The sequence below is a fragment of the Anarrhichthys ocellatus genome, unplaced genomic scaffold (genome assembly GCF_004355925.1).
Source record: "Anarrhichthys ocellatus isolate YVR2014 unplaced genomic scaffold, GSC_Weel_1.0 scaffold112, whole genome shotgun sequence".
Taxonomy (NCBI): Eukaryota; Metazoa; Chordata; class Actinopteri; order Perciformes; family Anarhichadidae; genus Anarrhichthys; species Anarrhichthys ocellatus.
Window position 1 is genome coordinate 596,973 of NW_022280142.1, and position 22,269 is coordinate 619,241.

General features: G+C 43.7%; 1 protein-coding gene across 7 annotated transcripts; it reads left to right on the forward strand.

The window, feature by feature from the left end:
• The first annotated feature begins 1,163 nt into the window (after positions 1 to 1,163).
• kif16ba (kinesin family member 16Ba) lies at positions 1,164 to 22,215 on the forward strand. 7 transcript variants are annotated; one of them, XM_031876601.1, is made up of 28 exons: positions 1,164 to 1,534; positions 3,578 to 3,647; positions 3,744 to 3,857; positions 4,075 to 4,191; positions 5,410 to 5,507; positions 5,811 to 5,920; positions 6,194 to 6,336; positions 6,531 to 6,699; positions 6,796 to 6,927; positions 7,201 to 7,376; positions 7,646 to 7,711; positions 7,889 to 7,948; positions 8,133 to 8,252; positions 8,570 to 8,621; positions 9,469 to 9,606; positions 9,782 to 9,864; positions 9,956 to 10,044; positions 11,069 to 11,101; positions 11,466 to 11,519; positions 11,868 to 13,214; positions 13,380 to 13,538; positions 13,721 to 13,829; positions 14,167 to 14,214; positions 14,543 to 14,590; positions 18,216 to 18,338; positions 18,635 to 18,724; positions 18,813 to 18,896; positions 19,014 to 22,215. In XM_031876601.1, the coding sequence occupies exons 1-28, from the start codon at positions 1,488 to 1,490 to the stop codon at positions 19,173 to 19,175; spliced, it is 4,041 nt and encodes a 1,346-aa protein (XP_031732461.1). In that variant the 5' UTR covers positions 1,164 to 1,487; the 3' UTR covers positions 19,176 to 22,215. The 7 variants fall into 7 exon arrangements, 6 of the variants coding, with proteins under 6 accessions (XP_031732461.1, XP_031732462.1, XP_031732464.1 ...); XM_031876602.1 differs by lacking the exon at positions 14,167 to 14,214; XM_031876604.1 differs by lacking the exons at positions 11,069 to 11,101; positions 14,167 to 14,214.
• Positions 22,216 to 22,269: the final 54 nt, after the last annotated feature.

Consider the following 22,269-nt stretch of genomic DNA (forward strand, 5'->3'; position numbering starts at 1 on the left):
CCGCCACCAGCAGGCCAGGAGGACAACTACAAGCTACAACTTTAACCTACAATTCACATGGTTGAAAAGTGTGTTATCTCCGGCCACAAAGGCTTTATTGGGTCCAGAGAGGATTACTCTATATGTTTTTTTAGGTTGTAAAGAGTCATCGTTATGAATATTTGTACGAAGGGTTTGTTTTGGACGTGGAGAACAATACTAGACTGACAATTGAAAGGGAAGAAAGAGATCCTTTCTGAGCAACAGTTGAATAAGAAGATAATAAATATCACTAGTCAAAGAAAGTGGAAGCTTAGCAGTAAACTGTGTGCAGATTTAAATTGGAACAGCTTCCTGTTTCTGTGAGCACAATAATGCATATGCTAGAATTAACAGGTGTTGTAGTAAAGCTCTTCTTCAAAATTCACAATATAAATAGGTTAGTTTAGGGTTAGCACTGTTGGAATTGGGTCAGGAAATATCAGCTGATCCCACTATAGACTGACAAATCACAGTTTAAACCTCTACAGTCTAACACTGAGTAGACTGCAGAGGGCCCAAAGAGAAGCAGACTAACTCCATATTTAGAGCCCACTTACACCGATGTGGTTCAATAATGATCGAGGGTCACTTGACAACAGAAACACCACTTCAAATGTTGAGTTTCTTAGAAATAAGTCATCAGCATGAAAAAAGAACGTATAAAACTAAATTCATATCAATAATCAATAAAATAAATTGGTCAATCAATAATTGATTGACCAAAATAATTGATTAGTCGACCGTATATCTATACATGCATCTCTCTGTCTCTGTCTCTCTCTGTCTCTCCCTCTCTGTCTCTCTATCTCTCTCTATCTCTCCCTATCTCTCTCTGTCTCTCTATCTCTCTCTATCTCTCCCTATCTCTCTCTCTCTCTCTATCTCTCCCTATCTCTCCCTATCTCTCTCTCTCTCTCTATCTCTCTCTGTCTCTCTATCTCTCCCTATCTCTCTCTGTCTCTCTCTCTCTGTATATATACATATATATGCTTATTTTTAATTGTTATATATATGTATGTATATAGAAAGAAGAATAAATAAATAAATAAATATATACTATATGTGTTTACGGTCGTTTTTCTTCAACCGTCAGTAGTGTGTATTTTGTCCTCTCCGGGCTTCTGTACAGATGTAATGTTTTCATCAGCTGATGCTTCCCCGTTACTTTGCTTCTTTTTTGTGTCATATGAAAACTAACAGGCTAACGTGCTACTCAACAGATTGTGTCACCGGACAACGATAACACCTGTCCACGGTGTTGACCCTCCCTCTCTCCCCTCCCTCTCCCTCTCCCTCTCCACTCACTATAGTCCAGTTTCTACATGTTCGTGTGCAGTCTGTCGGTTATCTCGGCGGCGACTTTTGCTCTCTTTATCCCGCTGTGGCTCATGCTAGCGGGTTAGCCTGTTAGCTTAATTAGCGGGAGGCTAACTTACAAACGTAACTGGACCGGACGGACATGTGCAATGGCATCGGTTCGGGTGGCTGTCCGGGTCAGGCCCATGAACAGACGGTGAGTTTAGGACAATTGTTTTTAATCTTTCTGCAGGTATAATGTCAGAATGTTGTTGTTGCAATGCTAACTGAGCTCATACAGATGTAGCCTCTGGGAGTCATGGTGTTTAAATCACATGCGTGGACTCAGCAACAATATTTGAGACTGTAACAATGAGGTTATATTATCATTGAAAGAGAGAGTTATTAGCCTGCAGGAAGAAGTATTTACTGAAGTAAAAGTACTGCTACCACACTGTGAAAATACATATACAAGTACCTACATATTATCAGCACAGTGTACTTAAAGTATGGAAAGTAAAAGTACTCACTGTGCAGTAATATGTTATGTGTCAGTGTTTTACTATTTTATGATGTTTTTGTATTACTGCTGCATTAATGTCTTTGTTGCATTTTACTGCTGTAGATGTATTTGTACACTGTTCTACATCAATGCATCATATTCTATAAGATCATTTTATGTTCACATCAAATATAAACAACCTGTTTTCAGCTTTGTTATGAAGCATTTTCCAGCTGATCCCAGAGTCTTTTTAAAGAGTTTATTAATCTGAAGAAGTAGGAGGATTTTATCAACGCATAAAGGAACATTTCATCCTTCAGTTTATCACAAACATTCAACATCAACACATCTGGAGATACGCGGTTTAAACTGGACAGGAAGGAGATGAAAAACTGTAACTAAAGCTGTCAGACAAATGTAGTAAAAACTACAATATTTACGTCTGAGATGTAGTGGAGTAGAAATATAGGCTACAGTTGCAGAAAATAGAAATACTCAAGTCAAGTACCTCAAATGTGTACTTAAGCACAGTACTGGAAGAAACTGGAACGATTAAACGCTTTGTATTGTTAGGATAACAATGATTTTAAGTTCCCTCATTATTTTTCTATCGATTTACTCCGAGATTAGTCAACTAATAATTTAATTGCAACACCCTAAAACTGTATCAAAATGAAATACCTGTAAGAATGATTGAGTTAATAATCGATTGATTGGCTGATTTCAGCTTCTGAAATGGGATTTTCTTCATCTTCTATGAAAGTAAATTTTATAGAATTTCACAGACGCCTTCATGTCTGCTTATAAACACAGTCGATGCAGATTCAACGTGACGCGTTTCTGTTTTTGCTTTCAATCCGACATGAAGGGTGTGGTTGAGCCTGAGAACAAACGGGGGTGGAGACGGATGGTTATACTAAGCAAACATGTCGCCCCGCTCATACAATTCATGTTCAGTCATGTGAGTTTATTCAACATCACAATCTATACAGCAGAGTCTCGTTCAGACTGTTGGAAGTATATTTGAAGTTGTAGTTTGGAGGCAAGAGTTTCCTGTTTACACATATTATGTTTTACATATATTATGTTTTACATATATTATGTATTACACATATCTATCACAGAGACGTGTGTGAGTAAAATAAATGATAAGACGTCTAAAGTAACCTCACAGTTGGATGTAGTTTATTATTTTGACCTGTGTTACAGTATAAATAGCTGGTGATATTGAACATGGTTTTAAACGTCTGAAGCTATTGAAACACGTTTCTCCAGTTTGATGGAGCTTCAGCACAAACGATTCAGTAATACCAACAACAAGTATGTGGACACATAAAGAAATGTGACTCTGGTTCTAAGTTGCTCTCGGTGTACTTGGACACATTTCAAGAACAGGAAAGATGGAAATGAACAAACAGCTGAAAACAAGGACAACAAGGCTGCTATATAACAATATAACAATATAACAAGCACACAAATATATGTATTATGTCCATACAGCTGTTTATACCTGTTATATGGTTATGTATATGGGTTAGTCTCCTGATGATCATCAGTGTCTCATCGGTGATGATGAAGAATATCGTTGGGGCCGTTCCAGCCAAGGAATCTATTTATTTTGGTATTTTTGGTAAAAGGTTGGTTGATTAACTCTCACATGAACAGAAACAAAAGAGTCTCTGAACGCTGACGTGATGAAGTTCACAGATCCTGAAGTCTGTCCCGTGTTCTTACATAAACATTATTGATCTTATTCAGGGAGAAGGACTTGACCGCAAAATCCATCATCAGGATGGAGGGAACCAAAACCTCCATCACCAACCTCAAGGTAAAACTGTTCCCACCGTATGTGATTCAGACGGACTGCGATCGTAACGCCGTGTAGCTGAAGCTGTGTCTTGTTTTAATGTCGTGTTCTCCAAAGATCCCCGACGGCATCGCAGCCGACTCGACGAGGGACCGAACCAAAACGTTCACGTACGACTTCTCCTACGACTCCGCGGACTGTAAGAGCTCCACGTTCGTCTCCCAGGAAAAGGTGAAGAACAGCTTTGGATTTCTGGGTCTACGCAGCTCGTTGCTGTTAGACTCTGTGTGTTTACTGAGCTCTGACATATCACATTACAGCCCTGCAACATCAATACCGAGCAAGCGAGTCTCAAACCTAGAGTGAAATGTTTTAACACGTCGACCAAGAAACCTTGAAGAAAGTCTCGGCAGCAACAAAAAACCTATTTTCTCGTTTTCATTTGCAGGTTTTCAAAGATCTGGGCTCGGACGTGCTGCGGGCGGCGTTCGAGGGCTACAACGCCTGCGTCTTCGCCTACGGTCAGACCGGCTCCGGGAAGTCCTACACCATGATGGGGAATCCAGTGAGACAAAACTAACGAGACATATCTAACACTCACACCGCAGACCACAGAGAGATCAGAGTCACTGTCCCAACTATTGATCCGTCTGCTCTGCTGAACTCATCACTGAAGGCTCCAGTCGAGTTTAGCTGACCGTTAATCTGTTGATTACTTTCTCTATAAATCATTAACTCTTTGAGGTGTAATAGTGAAAAATGTCTTTCATGACTTGGAGGCTTCAAACTGCTTATTTTGTCCAAAAGATATGAAGATCTTCAGTTTACTGTCATTTATAAGATAAAGAAAAGAAAATCATCACATTGTGATGTTTGGGGTTTTTAACTTCCACGATTAATTGATTCACTATTTGTTTGCTCTGCTGGACATCGTGAGTTAGTGTCCCAACACACCTCCGAAACATTAGACCAGACACGTTGGAAGTATTTTAATTTTACGTACTCAGTTATAGGATAAAGCTGGTGATGTTTTATTTGTTTCATACTGTCAGAAATCCCATGAAAAGACCAAAACCAACAACGTGTTAGTCCGTCCCTCAATACTTTGACTTCCTGTCTGTGACTCTCAGCTCCGAGCTCATTGGTTCCAACTGAAGACGTAAATCACTTCATCATAAATCAACGCTTCATTTATCTTTTTATTGTGAACTTAAAAATCAAAAACTCTAGAACCAGACCTTAAAATATCCTCTTTTCTATGTTTTTAATTAAAAAATGGAACCCCCCCCCACCTCTCCAAATGTGTAAAGGTAATAGAGGACATGACGTCAGCGGACATGTTTGAGGTGTCAGCAGGTCACATGATCTGTCCGTTCTCAGGGAGACGAGTCCGACTCCAGACGCAGCCGCGTCGGGTTTTATTGTTTGATCTTATCTGATGGATCAGCAGCCACGCTGTCAATGATAAACCTGCAGCCGGCTCCTCTGAGATAACACTGGTATGCAGAGATGTGAGAGGAGAGCAAACGCACGTACAGAACAATATCAACAAGGTCCTTCACAGGAGGGAGGAAAGAGAAGACGTGATGCAGAAGAATATAAAGAATATATAAAAATATGTTTCGTAAAACACGTCTTTAAAATGCTGTTGACCTTGTACGTAATCATTTTATCACGACTTGTAAATGCTTGTTATTCTCACCACTACCTCACTAAACCTCATACACCTTTGAGCCTGTGTGTTTCTACGTCTGAACTTTCTGTGTTGTTGTTGTTGTTTTAGGGGGACGCAGGTCTGATCCCGAGGTTCTGTGAAGGTTTGTTCAGTCGCATCGCCGCGGCGTCTCGATGGGATGAAGCTTCGTTTCGTACGGAAGTCAGGTGAGCCGGACCGGCCGGATGGTTTATATTTTCCACGTCTGCACCAGCTCTCAGTGAGCAGACTTCAATAACACCCAAACAGAAGCACAGGTGCTCAGCGGGCAAGAAGCGTCTTGTTAGATCTAAATCCACAGATATATTTGTTATACACAAGCCATTGTTTTATCCTCAGATTGATCGACAGCGGTGTCTTGAGTTTACTAACACAGATAGAAAAACAGTCATTATTGTAAGAGAACAAACTTGAGATGAGAGGACTAAGTTGTGATTGCAGCCATGTTTTCCTCTGGTTTATGCCTTCAGCTACCTGGAGATCTACAACGAGAGGGTGAGAGACCTGCTGAGGAGGAAATCCAGTCAGACCTACAACCTCAGAGTCAGGGAGCACCCGAAAAACGGACCGTATGTAGAAGGTGAGACTGCACTGCTGGGCCACAACAGTGCTGGAGAATTCTTCTTGTTTGGAGTTTTATCTGCAAACGATTCCGTATAATAATCTAGTTTTTATTTACCCTGCTTTCATTTCGGTTTTACTGTGTTTTTCAGGGATGGTAAAGGGAAAATGTTTGTGTATATGACAGTCTTGTAGTAGTTTTAGGTGATTACGTACCCAGTTAACATGTTTTCTCAGCGTTTTGTTCACGTGTCGACGTCCTGTAACCTGACCCCGTCCCTCCTGGTCTCAGATCTGTCCAAACACCTGGTGCAGAACTACAGCGACGTGGAGGAGCTGATGGAGGCCGGAAACATCAACCGCACCACCGCCAGCACCGACATGAACGACGTCAGCAGCCGCTCACACGCCATCTTCACCCTCAACTTCACACAGGTCAGAAAGAATTTACTGACTTCAGACCGTAAATCATTTCTCCACAGTATGAAATAAACAAAAAAATTCACAGGAGTTTCTACTGAAATGAGCCGTGATTTCATCTCGTATCACTCAACACCTCTCTCCCTCCCACCCTCCCTCCCTCTCTCTCTCTCTCCCTCCCTCCCTCCCTCCCTCCCTCCCTCCATCAGGCCAAGTTCGATGCAGAGATGCCCAGCGAGACGGTCAGTAAGATCCACCTGGTGGATCTGGCCGGCAGTGAGCGAGCCGACGCCACCGGAGCGACAGGCGTCCGGCTGAAGGAAGGAGGAAACATCAACAAGTCGCTGGTCACTCTCGGCAACGTCATCTCTGCTCTCGGTCAGAAACGGAACCTGAAACCCGTGTATCTCGACGTGTGTGTTTCAGTTCACAATGTTTGCTGACCGAAGGGTCTGTTTCCTGTTTGTGCTCCAGCTGACATGACGCAGGACGGCGTGAACACCAACCTGAAGAGGAGGGCGGTGTTTGTTCCCTACAGAGACTCGGTGCTCACGTGGCTGCTGAAAGACAGTCTGGGCGGCAACTCCAAGACCATCATGATTGCCAGTGAGACATACAGACATTTAAAACCTTCCAAAACAAGTAATGTAAATTCTCAAATAGTGTTCGGGGCCTTTATTTACCTCCGCTGCAGAGGCTACCAGGCCTTTCTTATATTATTATAGCAGGCTTATATTAGAGACTTCCTCTGTTTGATGAATATACCCGGTCATATTTTAGTACGAAGCCTCCTTGTTTTCTCATTCTGTTGGATTCTTCTTGCCGGTAATTAACACTTCCTGTATCCATTTCAAACTAAAAGCGGCCTTTTCTTCGCAGCCGTTTCCCCCGCCGACGTGAACTACGGCGAGACGCTCAGCACTCTGCGGTACGCCAACCGAGCCAAGAACATCATCAACAAGCCCACCATCAACGAGGACTGCAACGTCAGGCTGATCAGAGAACTGCGAGCCGAAATCGCCCGACTGAAGGCTCTGCTGATTCAGGGCAACCAGGTAAACACAACGCTGACGGGTCGGGAGGAGGTCTCGCTCTGCTGCTGTCACAGCATCTGTCTCTGCCTTCAAATTTAGGCAAGTTATTAAACAAAAAGATGAAGATGAAGCAGTTTGAAGGAGAGCGACGATAAAATGAACACGGATCATAAAATGTTTCCTTCTGGCTGAAACTGAGCTTGAGCCGTCGTGATTATTCTAATCGTATTAAAGTCACTAATACAACCCGGTCAAAGTGTTTCTGACCCTTGTTTGTGTTTCTGTGTCAGATTGCTCTCCTGGACTCGCCCACTGCTCTGAGTATGGAGGAGAAACTGCACCAGAACGAAGCCAGAGTGAGTTTAACGTTTTCCTCTCGTGATGACTGCTGCTGCAGCAAACTGCACCTTTTTAATTTGACGTTTTAGTAAACTATAAACGTGGCTTTGCATAAGTTGATCTCTGCTGAAGAGTTAAACGTCCGTTACCTGCTGGTTTCTGTCTGGTTTCTATTTGTGTTTGTGTGTTTGCAGGTCCTGGAGCTCACCAAAGAGTGGACCAACAAATGGAACGAGACACAGAACATTCTCAAGGTCCGTTTGTTCATCCTTCATGTTGCTCACTGTTTGTGGACTGTCTGACTTAAACATGTTGAAAGCACCAACAATCTCTGCTGGTGTGTGCGTAGTGGGGAAAGTTTCACATAATGTGTATATTTAGCGTTCTCTTTATTGTGAGCGTCGTGAATACACCTGGTTGTGACTGTGGCGTCTGCAGGAGGAGACTCTCGCTCTGAGGAAAGAGGGGATCGGTGTTGTGTTGGACTCCGAGCTGCCTCACCTCATCGGCATCGACGACGACCTCCTCAGCACCGGCATCATCCTGTACCATCTAAAGGTCAGAGGTCACCTGAAGCACTTGTACATGATACATAACTTTAACAGTTAGTATCAGTGTCGTATCTGCTTACATCTGGATGGAAGAAAGTGTTTTATTCTAGTCTTCAGCTTCTTCAGGGTCAAAAACAAAAAAGAGGAAATAATCAAGAATGCTGACAACAAAAAACACAACTTAAAACATTTCCACTTAAGAAAAAGATTGGAAAAGTAAACCTAGTACACCAAGCAATCAGTAATTTAAAATGAATTTACCCGAGCAGAATGAAGTGATCGACTTCTAAACTTCTTCTTTCTTTTTTCCCCTCTAAACCTCAGGAGGGACGGACGTACCTGGGCCGAGAGGACGCGTCCAGAGAGCAGGACATCAGTGAGTTTGTCATATGAGCCTGTTTTTACATCAACAACCAGTAGGGAGTACTTTCAACAAGCTGCAGGGGAAGAGAAACACAAACGGTGTTAACAAACAAGAACGGCCTTTTTATACCGGCTCATCACATAAATCACAGAAAAGCAGAGATAAAATAAGGAAAACATTACTTTACATACTTCTCATGGTCCAGTAGTCGTTATATAAATGTTAAACAATGTATTTTCTTTTCCCCAAAAGATGATTTTAACCTCCGATGGAGAAACTATAATAAAACTAACTTCTTAAATATTGTTCATGACCCACTTAAAGTTACAGATGCACCGAGCGATCGGCCACCGGTCGAAACCGTCAGCTGATCGGCCGATCGGTGTCATAAAACAGATTTTGTTGACATCAGATTAACACACATGTGCAGCATGATGGTTTTACGTCTCACACACACACACACACACACACACACACACACACACACACACGTCAGTGGTGTGTCATAAAGACAATAAACTCACATTTTATGTAGCTTTGTTTGAGTGAGAGAAGGTCCTGTAACTTGGTGCAGTTTATGAGAAAATGTGAGTTATTTAATAGTTAATGTTTTAGAAAAAGTTACAAAAATGCTAAATTATAGTTTTAAATCTCGACTTGACATTATTTATTTTCTAGAACATGTATGTTGAGCTGTATATTAACTCTTTTACGAGAGCTTCTTATTTGTTTTCCTATTAAGAATGTTCTCATCTCTTCTTTTACACAGAAGCTCTATAACTGACTATTGTTACTGTGCAGAAGTTGTTGTTGTTTTTAGCAGAGAGTAGCATTCATGTGTTGTTTCGTCTTCCTGCAGTCCTGCACGGTCTGGACCTGGAGAGTGAACACTGTATGTTTCAGAACCAGAACGGTAAAGTGACTCTGGTGCCGCTCGGCGGAGCTCAGTGTTCAGTTAACGGAGTTCAGGTGACGGAGTCGTCGCAGCTCAACCAAGGTGAGAGCCGCGAGGACGTCTGAGGAGAAATCTAGAAACCTCTGACATCAGTCGTCTTAAAGTCACTTCTTCTAAAGCTGCACTCGCTGTGAAACATGAGAACATGTTTAAATCCTCAGAGGGTGAAAGAGGAATCTGTCCTGGACAGTTTTCAGCTTCTGTTGTTTGTTTCCAGGCGCTGTTATTCTGCTCGGCAGAACAAACATGTTTCGGTTCAACCATCCGAAGGAGGCGGCCAAGCTGAGGGAGAAACGAAAGGTTAGACTCTGCACCTTTAACCTCTTTAGAGACCTTGAAGGAAACCTGCTCTCAGGTGAGACGGTAATGTTGTCGACCTTTAACCTTTCAGAGTGGCCTGCTCTCTACATTCAGCCTCTCTATGACGGATCTGTCCAGGTCCTGTGAAAGCCTGTCCACCGTGATGCTCTACAACCCCGGGTGAGCTCATGAATTCACTAATAACATCAGCTGCATGTGGTTCTCAGCTCAGACCCTGCAGCGCATCTCCCCTCTGCATCAAAGCCCCCCCAGGACTGTAGATGCTCCATCTTTCAGAGCTGATGTTCGGCTTCTGATCGTGTTAGTTTATCTGCATTCATACAGAACCGCCAAAGAATAGATTTAGCGCCTCTCGCACTCACTATTCATATTTGTGAATACATGTTTTTGCAGTTTGTATGATGCAAACTGCTGGGTATTGTCATATCATTTTAGAGACCGCCAAGCCCACCCCCCCCCCGAAATGTTGCTATTGAGGCTTTCCTGGGGTCTGACGTGTCAATCAAGAGTTTCTTTGATTTGGTAACACCGGTCTTGGCGCTAAGAGCCACAGACAGGAAGTCAAAGTGTTGTTGGTTTTGGTCTGAACATGAGATTTGTTGACAACAAGAAAAGTATAGAATAATGGCAGCCATATATATTGTGAGAATGCCGATTTACTGAAATGTTTTCCTTTGCTCCACCGCCACCAACAGGCCAATTCTTTCATCACGTTTAAACAAAGTTTAATGAACAGATTTTTATATCTACTGAGAGTATTCATGCTCCCTAGAGGATGAACCACCTCGTGAGTTTACCTTTAGTGCCGCCTTCAGGACAAACTGTCAGCTCTGAGATATCTAATTGCTGTAATGTAATGTGATTGTTATTATGAAATGTTATATACATTTTTCATATGAGGATGAACCCCCCTGAGCTTTATTGCCACCTTCAGGATAAATTCCTCTAATTGTTAAACATTGTTCATGAATTTGAGCCCTTTGTTCTCTGTGTAATCTGTTTAACTGTTAAATATAAATTAAGTGATTCAAGGACAAATGTAAAGAGAGCTTTGTTTGGTTGGTGTCCTCTCTCTTTGTAGGCAGCAGTGTGTATTGTTAGATTATCAAGCGCACATTTTCCTTTCATCTGTGCACTCTCTGTGTTAGTGAATTAACTCTTATCAACCCCGTCCTGTTGACAGTCTCTTCACTGAGAAGGGCCCCGTCTTCCTCAGGTAGACTCAGCCGTCCACTTCCTGTCTTAACTGTCCCGTCTTTGACACAAAGACATATGTTGACATATCAAGTCTCTCAACCTAAACCCTCATTGTATTATTTATTTTTTTTTAATTATTATTTTGCACGCCATCTTGCTGCTTCTGTCTCCATGTTGACGTCTGAGAGTAGAGAACGTTTCGTTGCTTTTTGTCACATCGCCTGCCATTTCATTTGAAGTCATTCTGTGTTGATGCTACTTTCACTTAATGCACTTTACTAGTTGTGGTGTTGAATGTTGTTGAGTGTGTGTGTGTTTGTTTTTTTTGTTTTTTATGAGAGTAAAACAAACAAACAAGGTGATGAAGGTTTTTGTGTTTTCAGGCTGGAGTTTGAGAGACAACAGCGAGAAGAGCTGGAAAAACTGGAGCTGAAAAGGTACAAGAGTCTCAAAGGTTACTGAGAGACTTGACCAAGCGCTTGTACACATGATCGTATCAGTTGAATTTCATCACACCTGTACCCTGCATTACATCTTGTAATCCAATCTGAATCTTTTCCAACTTAATTTTAACTGTTTACAGTTTAAAGATTTAAATAGCATTTTTATAACTCAATAAATTCAATTGATATAATCAATCAATAATTGAACCAGATGCCACCCTTTAAAAAAAATACAATTCAGAAATACTTTTGAAGCTCAAGTCATCACCAAGAAAACTGTTAAGATATCATAATGTTACATTATATGTAAAAACATGCCCCACTTTGTTGTTGTTGCTGTAGGAGGCTGATCAAAGAGATGGAGGTAAAGCACCAGAGTGAGAAGGCAGACCTGGAGCTCCTCCAGCAGGAGGTGGAGAGTCAGCGTAAGGAGTCTGAGGAGGTGCAGCAGCGGATCCTCCATCAGGAGGAGAGCCTCCGCCGCCGCAGCCAGGACATCGAGAGCCGCCTGCGAGACTTCCTGGCCGAGAAGGAGCGCTTTGAGGAGGAGAGACGCTCTGAGATCCAGGGGGAGGACCCCCAGCGGGGCAAACAGCAGCCGGAGGGGGAAGCAGAGGAGCAGCTGGACGAGGAGCAGCCGGACGAGGTACAGCGGCGGCAGCTGGAGGCTGCCGAGCAGACCGAGATCTACCGCGAGCTGGAGAGACTGAAGAGGGAGCGCGAGGAGCAGAAGGTTCGCTTGGAGACCGAGCGGCGGCGGCTGGAGGAGCAGGAGCGCGAGCAGCTGAGCCTGGTGGGGCGGCTGGAGGAGCAGCTGAGAGAGAAACACGAGGCAGCCACCACCCTGCTGACCCGGGAGGATGCCGGCCGCCTGGAGGAGGAACGCAGAGCCCTGGCTGAGATCAGAGAGGCACTCCTCCGCGCCAAAGAGACTGCTGAGCGGCCAGATGTGGAGGATGCCAGCGAGGAGGCGAGATCTGCCCAGGCACAATACACGGACTTCAAGGAGGCGCAGGTAAAGGAACTGGGCCGGCTGGAGGAGGGGCTCCGGCAGCAGAGGGATCGCCTGGAGAATGAGGTCGCCGCCGAGCGCAATACACTGCTGCACCTGACCCATGGCCTCAAAGAGCGACATCAGCAGCTGAAGGAGACACAGGAGAAAGGGGCGCAGGACGCCACGGGTGTCTGCCAGGAGGAGCAGCTGGTCAAACAGGCGGAGCAAAGACTGCAGTTTAAGGAGCGCCAACTGGCCAGCGTGGCCGACAGCCTTCTCCCCGCGCTGGCCGAGGAGAAGCAGAGAGCCGCGGAGATGCAGGAGCGCAGCAGCGGCGGCAGCAACGGGAACTGCGACAGCCCACCGGGGCTCGACAACACGCTGTTCCAGGTGGAGAAGGAGCTGGAGGACAAAGAGGAGAAACTGAACCTCCACCGGCACGGCGCCCAGCAGCTCCAGCAGCTCCAGGAGACCTACGAGTTCACGGCCAACGTGGCGCGGCAGGAGGAGAAGGTGAGGGGGAAGGAGAAGGAGATCCTGGAGTCCAAGGAGAAGCAGCAGAGGGAGGCGATGGAGCAGGCGGTGGCCCGGCTGGAGAGGAGGCACTCGGCCCTGAGGCGCAGCGTCTCCCTGGAGCCCGACACCGAGGAGCAGCGACACAAGAGCTTGGCCATCACGAACCTGGACCAGCAGAGGTCAGAGCAACAAAAGTTACACAATATATATCTATATAATAAACAATAACACCATTGTGCATTGAAGAAGCTAAATGAATAATAGAATAAATTACTGTATTCAAGAAACTCAGGAACGAGAACATCCTCGCTTTGGTTTGGTTTGATGTTCCCACTTCTCTCCAGAGTTGAGCGAGAGATCCAGAAGCTGAGACGGAGGATCAGCGAGGGGGAAGAGAACAACAGGACTCACTCCGTCAGTAACGATGAGAAGACGAGTCACAGCAGCTCGCCGGTCAGCCACATGCAGAGTCTGAACCCTCTGCTGCCGCTGTCAGACGACAGGTACACCTTTACTCAGTGTGCTCTGCTGCGTTCATGTTGTTGTCCCACAAACATTAACCCTCTGGACCCCAAAACCCGCCGGCGGGATGGATAAGCATGTTTTCTTCAAACAATCGCCAAAACTACACCGTTTATCCTACAGCCAGAAGCTGTAAAACTAACGTCGTTCTTATTGCTTCTAGGATAAATGCGTACATTGAAGAGGAAGTCCAAAGAAGGTTACGCAAGATGAATCATCTGAATGGCAGCAGCAGCAACTTGGATCTTTCTCTGTCCTGCGAGTCGCTCAGGGTAAGAAATGTCCCTCACACTCCTTCACTTTCTTACTTTGTTTAACCTGTGAGGTGCTGCTGATTTCTGTTGTTGTTGTTGTTGTTTACCCAACCAGCTGACTCGAGAACAGTTTCTCCCCACAGACCTTCACTCTGACGAACACTTAACATCAGTCATACATTAAAACATCCACATATTTCAAGCAAACCTTTTCTGGTTTCAGCGTCTCAGGAGCCAGACGTTGTCGTTAGTCTCTGTTTTTATATCATGGTGAATAAAAACAAGGTCTGTAACGGGTCAGGCGCGAAGCGTCTTTCTCTGTGTAGAACTGATATTCAGCTCTTTAACCCTGCAGGAGGAGGAAGAAGCTTTTGACTGTAGCTCTGTTAGATTAACAGACGAGGTAAGACCGGGATCATCCTGCTCTGTGTGAGACTTTCCCTGCTCTGTAATCTGCATGACTCTCCCAAATACGGTTATGGATTGACTCATTCACACGTCTATCAATCAGTTTGGTTTGTAGCTCTTTTAATTGGGTTCTTCTCCGCCTGGTTTATAATGGATCCTGCTTTTGTTCAATTTTTCCCTTTCTCCTGTCATCATGAAGTATAATTTACAACTTTGGGTTATTCATTTACAAAATGCTTGATATCTCGCAGATTAAGAATGAATAGTGTATGTTTGATATTTAACGTTACGGAGAGTTGATGTTAAGTTTCATTGTTTTTCAGGAAGAGGAAAAGCTTCAAAACATGAATCCCAGGAGGCTTAAATATGAGGTAAGACCAGAATCTTATTCTCGTTTTGGGATTATTATAATTCAATAATCAAATTTACAATGGAGGTTCTGTATCTTTGCATTGTATAAACAAATTGTCTTTTATCGTTTGTATGCATGGCAACAATTACACAAGAAAAATCTGAGCATGATTCCAATGATAATTATACAAATTCAATGTAATCTTAACAGAAATGATGAATGGGGTTCTATTTATGTTGTTCATTTTACCAAACACAGTGTGAGTGCACAGACGGATGCGTGTTTTTCTAATCTATTATTTGTGACTGGTGTTGGTCTTGAAAATTTGGCGACTGTTCATTATTATTGTAAGAGCCGAAGGAAGGAAGCCCGTTCTCCTCTTCAGCACGGCAGCAAACTGATGCATGGAAGTGGAGTGAACAGACAACAAAACACCTTGAAATGATCGAAAACCTAATATTTCAGTTCACAGTCCTTCAGTTCAGACAAAGTGGAATCAAACATCCATCCATCCATTTTCCTCCGCTTATCCGGGGTCGGGTCGCGGTGGCAGCAGGCCAAGCAGGCTGACACAGACTTCCCTCTCAAATGGAATCAAACATGGTGAAACAGTATTTGCAGATGCCTTATTTTCAGTGAAGGTGCCCAGATGGGTGGAGATTGAGCCAGAAACCTACAAACTAAATGTAGATCTGTAAAAACCATCCGTCTAGTCACAGCAATAGATCCTCATAATAATTATTTGCAAATGCTACCTTGCCCACGTTTGATTAGCATTTAGAAAGAAGTTATTTTTGTATACTTGTCATCCTAATTTGCATGCCAAACCTCTTCACAATGTTAATTTTGAATCACTTACAACTTGCCTGTGCACCTGGTGATGGAGGAACTCTAATTCTCAATGGGGTGGATTACGGACTTCAGTGTTATTCAAAGAGGCTTCACGTCCTTCTTGACGATGTAGTCATGGACTCCCCCCCCCTTGTGCACACAGAAAGCCTGCGGGTTGTGGTCTAGCTTGCTGCCTGCCCCGATCCTCGAGGCAAAATCCCCTCTTCACATCCAGGAAAACATGTTGGAAGAACCAGAGCACAACCTCTTAAAGATTCACAGGGAAGACAAACTAGAATCCACAGCTAAAGTCTTGATTAAGAAAGAGGAAGTGCCTTACAAAGATGGTGAAAAAAACTATTGGTGGCAAAGAGGAGTGAGTATCCCTCCAGGAGAAGTGGGCCGAGATGTTTGCGAACTTGATCGTGGTGGCATTGGTCAACACAAGATGTGCGGCACATCTGCAAACTCAGAGACCAACAGAATTGATGAAAACAAGAATATCACTGATGGAAGAAGAAACAATTCTGCCTGCCGTGTTCCCAATGATGATGGAAAGGTTGAAGATGCAGCAAGCAAGCACCAAACATGTGACCCAGGGATGGTAAACGATGCAGAACTTTCCAAGGATCAGTCGTCAAAGTTGCAGAACTCTGTCAATGGTTGCATCGATTTCAAGCAGGAGTCAAAGGAATCCGTTAATGGTCAAATAACACAAGAGAGAGGCACAGAAACTGATAAAGTGGCAGCCAACAGGAGCTTTACTTTGGGGTATTTTACTGGAAAGCTGTCCGAAGCGTACGAAGACGCTGGTAGAAAGCTACAGGGCACACGGGACATAATTCGGAATGTACGAATGGATGATATGAAGGTTGTGCTCTCTCAGTATGTGACCATGATGTCCAAGGAGCTGCCACTGATTCATCGAATGCAGCTCAAACCGGAGCCAGAACCTTGCATCCTTCCAGAAAACAAAGTCACATTGGTTGATCTGTCAAAGGATTGCGCCCTTAGTCTTCCTCAGAATTGCGGCACGTCTGTGATCCCGGGCATCACGGGATGGCCTGAAGGGTCTGTGTTGTCTCTCAAAAACACATGTACTGAAGTGTTTTATCAGAGGCTGGTCCAGCTGCCTCCAACCTTGTCTCAGCTACAGTCACTTTCATCCCAGAAGATGCTGGAAAAGTTGGAATCTCTGACCCCTCGAGCAAAAGTCAACAAGTTTGTGAGTATCTTCTGGCTCCAAACGGCGAACATTAAGCAGCCGATCCCAAATCCTGGGTGCTTGCTTTTGTCAGAAAAGGACATAATAGTGCTGTCAAGTGGAACAAATTCAGATGACACTGTAGTTATTCGTCACCATTTCAATCTCCTGGAAATCAAGAAGGTCCAGATTAGTTTGGCAGGGCAGCACGTTCGCCTAATTGGCTGCACCGAAGACCCCGTCTTGGTCGTATTTACCCACAGCAAAGAGCTCACTCAGGAGTTCTGCAAAGCTTTACTGAAGCTTCTTTCTCCTGAAAACTTCCCTGAAGGGACTGAAGATCACCCGTTACTCTCTGGTGACCTCATGGTCCTCTCTCTGGATTGGACGTCGAGCGTTCCTGACATCTTCCTGGACAACGGCCTTCACGTCGCCTCCAGATTCAAGCGGGTCCTCGCAGACCTGCTCTACATCGTCCACGGGAACATGGACGGTCCTGGCAAACCGTCTCTGGCACACGTTTGTCCTCTGCTCTACACCAGCGTCAAAGTCAAGAACTCTACCCGCGTGCATCCGGACGCCATTTTTCAGTTCCTCCTGACGGACACTCACATGGCTCTTCTCCAGGAGGACGGCGTCTTTCACCCGGTGCCACGGGGCTGCAGTCTGGTCCCTGTCCAGCCCCAGTTTCGGGGACTCGAAGTCCGCAAGCGTTCAGATATCAGATGCCTGTTTGTGAGGACGAATAACAGCTGCCTTGTGGTCGACATCACGTTCACAACTCACAAACCACAAACGCGAGCGAAGAGGGTGGAGTCCAGGCGATGCTCGACAGAAGTGCCCTGCGTCTCTGATCGCAGGCGTCTGAGCGATTCCTGGAAGTTATCTTTTGGTTCTACCTCAGAAGCTGTGATGTTGATTAATCATCTGTCTACCTGAGTAACTCACCAAAAGGCAGTTTTACCTGTATTTTACAGTTGTATTTTACCTGCAATGTACCTACCTGTGTCTTAAAAGTTGATTCATCCTCGGACCAAAGTAAAATGGACATATTTAAAACATCTGTTGGTCAAATGTAAAGACACTAAAGATTGTCTTTTGAGATGAAGACACACAGATCATGTTGATGTGATGTGTGTTAACTGTAATTTTCTCTAGTTTATATGTAGTCATAATGAATCGATGTCTTTAAGAAAGTTCAAACCACTTTTTTATTGTTTTTAGTCACGTTGACGATTCTTGATTATTCGTGTTTGTATTTTTTTTATCGTATTTGGTTTGAAGGGAAAATTATGGTTTTACTTAATCGCGGTTTGGTCTGAAATTTAGCAGCTTGCATTTCGATAACAATGATGTGATTTGATGTCTTGAAGAAAACGGGAGGATTTGTCATGATGTGAAGTGATTACAGATGTTAATGTTAATTGTGTCAACAAGATAATAAAGATTGAACTTCCTGTGATTCCCATTGACTGTTGCCAATCATTCTCAAATCAAGTTCATGAAAATGATTGATATTTTTTTTCTGAGTCAACCCTTTACCCTCCACCATCTTTCTTCTTCTCTGTTTCTGTCTTCTTCCCCGTCCCCCCGGTGACTTCCTCTGCAGCACCTGGTCTGCCGTCCTCTCGGGACGAGCTGCGACGGCCTTCGGGAGCCCGTCAAAATCAGCATTCCTCGCTACGTTCTCCGCGGGCAGGGGAAGGACGAGCACTTTGAGTTCGAGGTGAAGGTGAGCTCACTCCGCCGTCTTCATCTTCCTCGTCATCGTCAGTCATTTACGGTCTGACCTGTTCATCTTTCTTATGCGTGGTCTCGTTTTTCATCATCCATCTCTCTCTGGCTTTATTTGATGTTATTAGTTATTTCGTTTTTTTTATTTATGATGCACTCGTTGTATTCAGATGTTTCACTTAAGTAAATGTTGTACACAAAGATCAGAAAGAGTTCGTACAGCGGAAGCTTTGAGTTGTAAAAGTGTGTCCCGAGTTTTGATCTCTGCATCAAAGGTTTTCTCTCTTTGATCAGATCACTGTGATGGATGAGATGTGGGCCGTGTTCAGACGCTACAGTCGCTTCCGGGAAATGCACAGGAGCCTCAAGTTAAAATACCCAGAGGTGAGATCCACTGTCACATCTGTTTTTTCCGTTGAAACGCTTCACCAGTGTCACTGAAGTGTGTGTGACGTCCTGGTCTCTGCTTTAGCTGGCAGCTCTCGAGTTCCCTCCCAAGAAACTGTTTGGAAACCGAGACGAGCGGATGGTCGCTGAACGCCGGAACCACTTGGAGGTAAGACATTTGAAATACGGTTTCATTCACACAACGAGAGACAAATCATCCTGTTTTCTAAGAAATAGAAATGTTGGAGGTTTGGAAGTAGGAGGGTTTTGTATTTGTATTTTACAGCGTTATCTGAGGAACTTGTTCCGGGTGATGCTGTCGTCCTCCAGCTCTCCTCTCAGAGCCGACGCAGACGGCGGTTTCCATCTCACCAAACACACCATCTGTGAGTTCTCGCCGTTCTTCAAGAAGGGCGTCTTCGAGTACAGCAGCCACGGCACCGGCTGACCCGACCGCGAAAATGAACTCCAAAAACGAAAAGGGAAAACAAAAACAAACAAAAAGAAGCAGCTCGGTGCCTTTTCTCCGGGGCCTCAGCTCGGGAGAATCGGTCAAAAAAAGGTAAAAGTTGCAGGTCAGTGTCCTCGCCACGACGAAGACGTGTCGGGTGCTCGTCAGCTGTTCGTTCATGTAGAAACTTTATCACAAAGGTTAAAGTAGGATATTCAGCACTCTGTTTTAAAGAGTTTCATTTCTACGTTATAGCAATAAACGGCTATATTAAATATATTGACATGCAGCTCTAATATTTATGGCGACTCCCTCATGTAGTGACCTCACTAAAAGTAGAACAAAGACATTAACACTGCCGTTGTTTGAGGGTTCAGTTCCCTGTGAAGCCGCTGAAACAATTAGGTCGTCCTGTAAACGGTTCGTCAGCAAAAAAGTTATTTATCAAAGAAAAATGCCAAAACTTTCACTTGATTCAGCGTCTTAAATGTGAAGATTTGCTGTTTTTCTTTGCTGTTTAATGTCATTATATGTAGATTATCTTTGGACTGTTTAAAAAAAAAAGCAATGCATTTGAAGATGTTAGCTTTGGCTCTGGGAGGTTATTTTGGGCATTTTTCTCTCATTTATGGCATTTTACAGATAAACATTCAATTTATCGAAAGAAAAAAGGAATCTATTATGGCAATGATGATTAATTGTAGTTCAATAACACCATGGACCCTGACTTTTCATTTCCTGTCAGTGAGCAGAGCGAGGCATTAACTCGGGTTTGAGTCTTAGAATGACTGAACGCTACAGAGCACTTTGTGTGAAGATCCGGTTACATTCGGCTTTTGTTCACTGACACAAAGGATGTGAAGTCCCGGTTCTGATGCGGGTATAAATAAACATTGAACACAATCAGTCTCTGCAAACTACACCACAGTCTTTGTGTTTGTGTGCGGCTGGAGATCGCAGCGAAACTCATGCGTGAATGTGTCCGACTTAACGGGAGAGTGAATAATACGGAGACGGAATGTCACGAAGCTTAAGTCCAAAAAAATCAAATGAATCTTGTTTGTAGTTAAAGAAGAGCAGACAAAAAAACAACTTTAACTGTGTGGAAGTGAAGCTAAAACACTCACATGACCGTGTTAAAGGGCGGGCTCACAATGCTTCAGAGTCAGGTGAACGCATGAACATTATAACAGCTTTTTCTTGCTGTGATCCTCAATCATCCTGTTCATACTGGACAGTAAGAGATAATGTGTTTCACTGCTAGTGATGGACGACTAAATCCAGTCGTCATTCTGCACAAAAATGGACAAATTAAAGGAGCAGTGTGTATCGTTTAGGGGGGATCTATTGGCAGAAATGGAGTATAATGTTAATTAAGTTTTCTATCACCTGAAAATAAGAATCGTCGTCTTTTGGTGACTTGAGAATGAGCCGTTTTATTATCTACACACGGAGTCGGCTGCCATGTTCCTACAGACGTCAAACACTGAATCTAGATGATATTTACGCTTTAGCGTCGGCCCCCCCCGTAGTTCACCTACACCCTGGAGAAGTTTCAGTTGGTTACATTCTGCATCCTCACCACTAGATGCTGCCAAATCCTACACACTGGCCCTTTAAGTATCTTTAGTACCACGTTTGAAGCCCCTCTTCTTCTTTAACATTTGTCCACAGCAGCTACACAGGGAAACGTGGAGTGGTGCGACTTTAACTTTGAAAGATACTCTTTTGTTTTGTCTTGTTTTGTTTTCCTCCACAGCTCACATTTAGAAGGAATCTCTTAATGTCCAGTATGAACAGGAAGAATAACATCCGGTCCTCTAAGTTATCATCAGTGCCCTACGTTGACTTTAAGCTGCTGGATAATATCGACACAAATGACTCCGAACAGACCGTGTCCAGAAAAATAACAGTAGTTATAGTTCCACTGCATTTTATTGACATGTTTATAATAACGTATCCACCTTTTATCTACTGTACAAATGGAGGAGCAGCTGTAAGAAAGTGCAATCCACTAGGTTGTGTTTAAAGAAATGTTGTAAAGTACAGCGTCATAACGATCTGTATATTTGAAGTTCATGTTTATTATTCTGATTGTGCTTTGATAGAAGAACAATATTTGGAAGCTCTGTTACTACGATGTTTTAATGTAAAACTACACCGTACTTATCAGTCAAATGTGAGAACCGTTTTGGTCGCTGATAGAAACTGTAAGACAAAGACTCACTCAGAAGTTTAATGAACCGTTGAACAAGTAACACTGACCGATGGCAAAAGTTCAAACGTGCCCTCTGGAGGCTTCACACCGTAGACTCTCTACTGCCATTTGTCTTATTTTAGGTGTCACCTGAAAGGACATTTGGGGATTTCGGAGGGTGCGTTTATGAAGCTACAGCGTTTGAAAATACAGGAAAATATTGTTCCGTTAGCCCTCGTCTGTGCGCTAATCATTTTATTTGACTCATCGTTATCGCACGAATACTCACTTTTGAACAACAGCGTGGTCATTAACATTACATTAGGTGGATGTTTGAAGAAAGAATATTAAAAGACATGAATGGCGGAGTTGTTGGACGGTCCCGAGGAGCCACAGTCCTGTGAAATAAAAGGTTCGAGCCTCAGAAGGCGACGGTGTAGTTTTACTCACTGACATTTTTCTTTCTGTATCGGCACAAATTCAAACGCATCTTTGACCGATCAAATACAAATACGTGTTTTTCCACTTAGTACAAGTACGCAGATTCAAATAATTCACTCGGAGGGAATATTTCCTCCCACTGGCAGCTCAGAGCTGATTTAGTTTTTATATTCCCCAAAAACGTATCGAGCGATTCGATCCCGAAGTCTTCCTGAGCCTCACTGTTGTTAGCAGCTTCATGAAGAGACGACCACTCACTGCTTTGTTCTTGTTCCATAAGCCATACGTTGTGTGTGTGTATAAAGTGTAAATGTTGATGTGCATAAGTTTTCTATACAATATGCTTGTATGTAATGTAAACTATTGACATTGAATGTCAGTAAAGGGAATGTACCACAACATTCAGACTGGTTTTGTCTACCTAGTAACCTAGTACCAGTGTCATGTCGGACA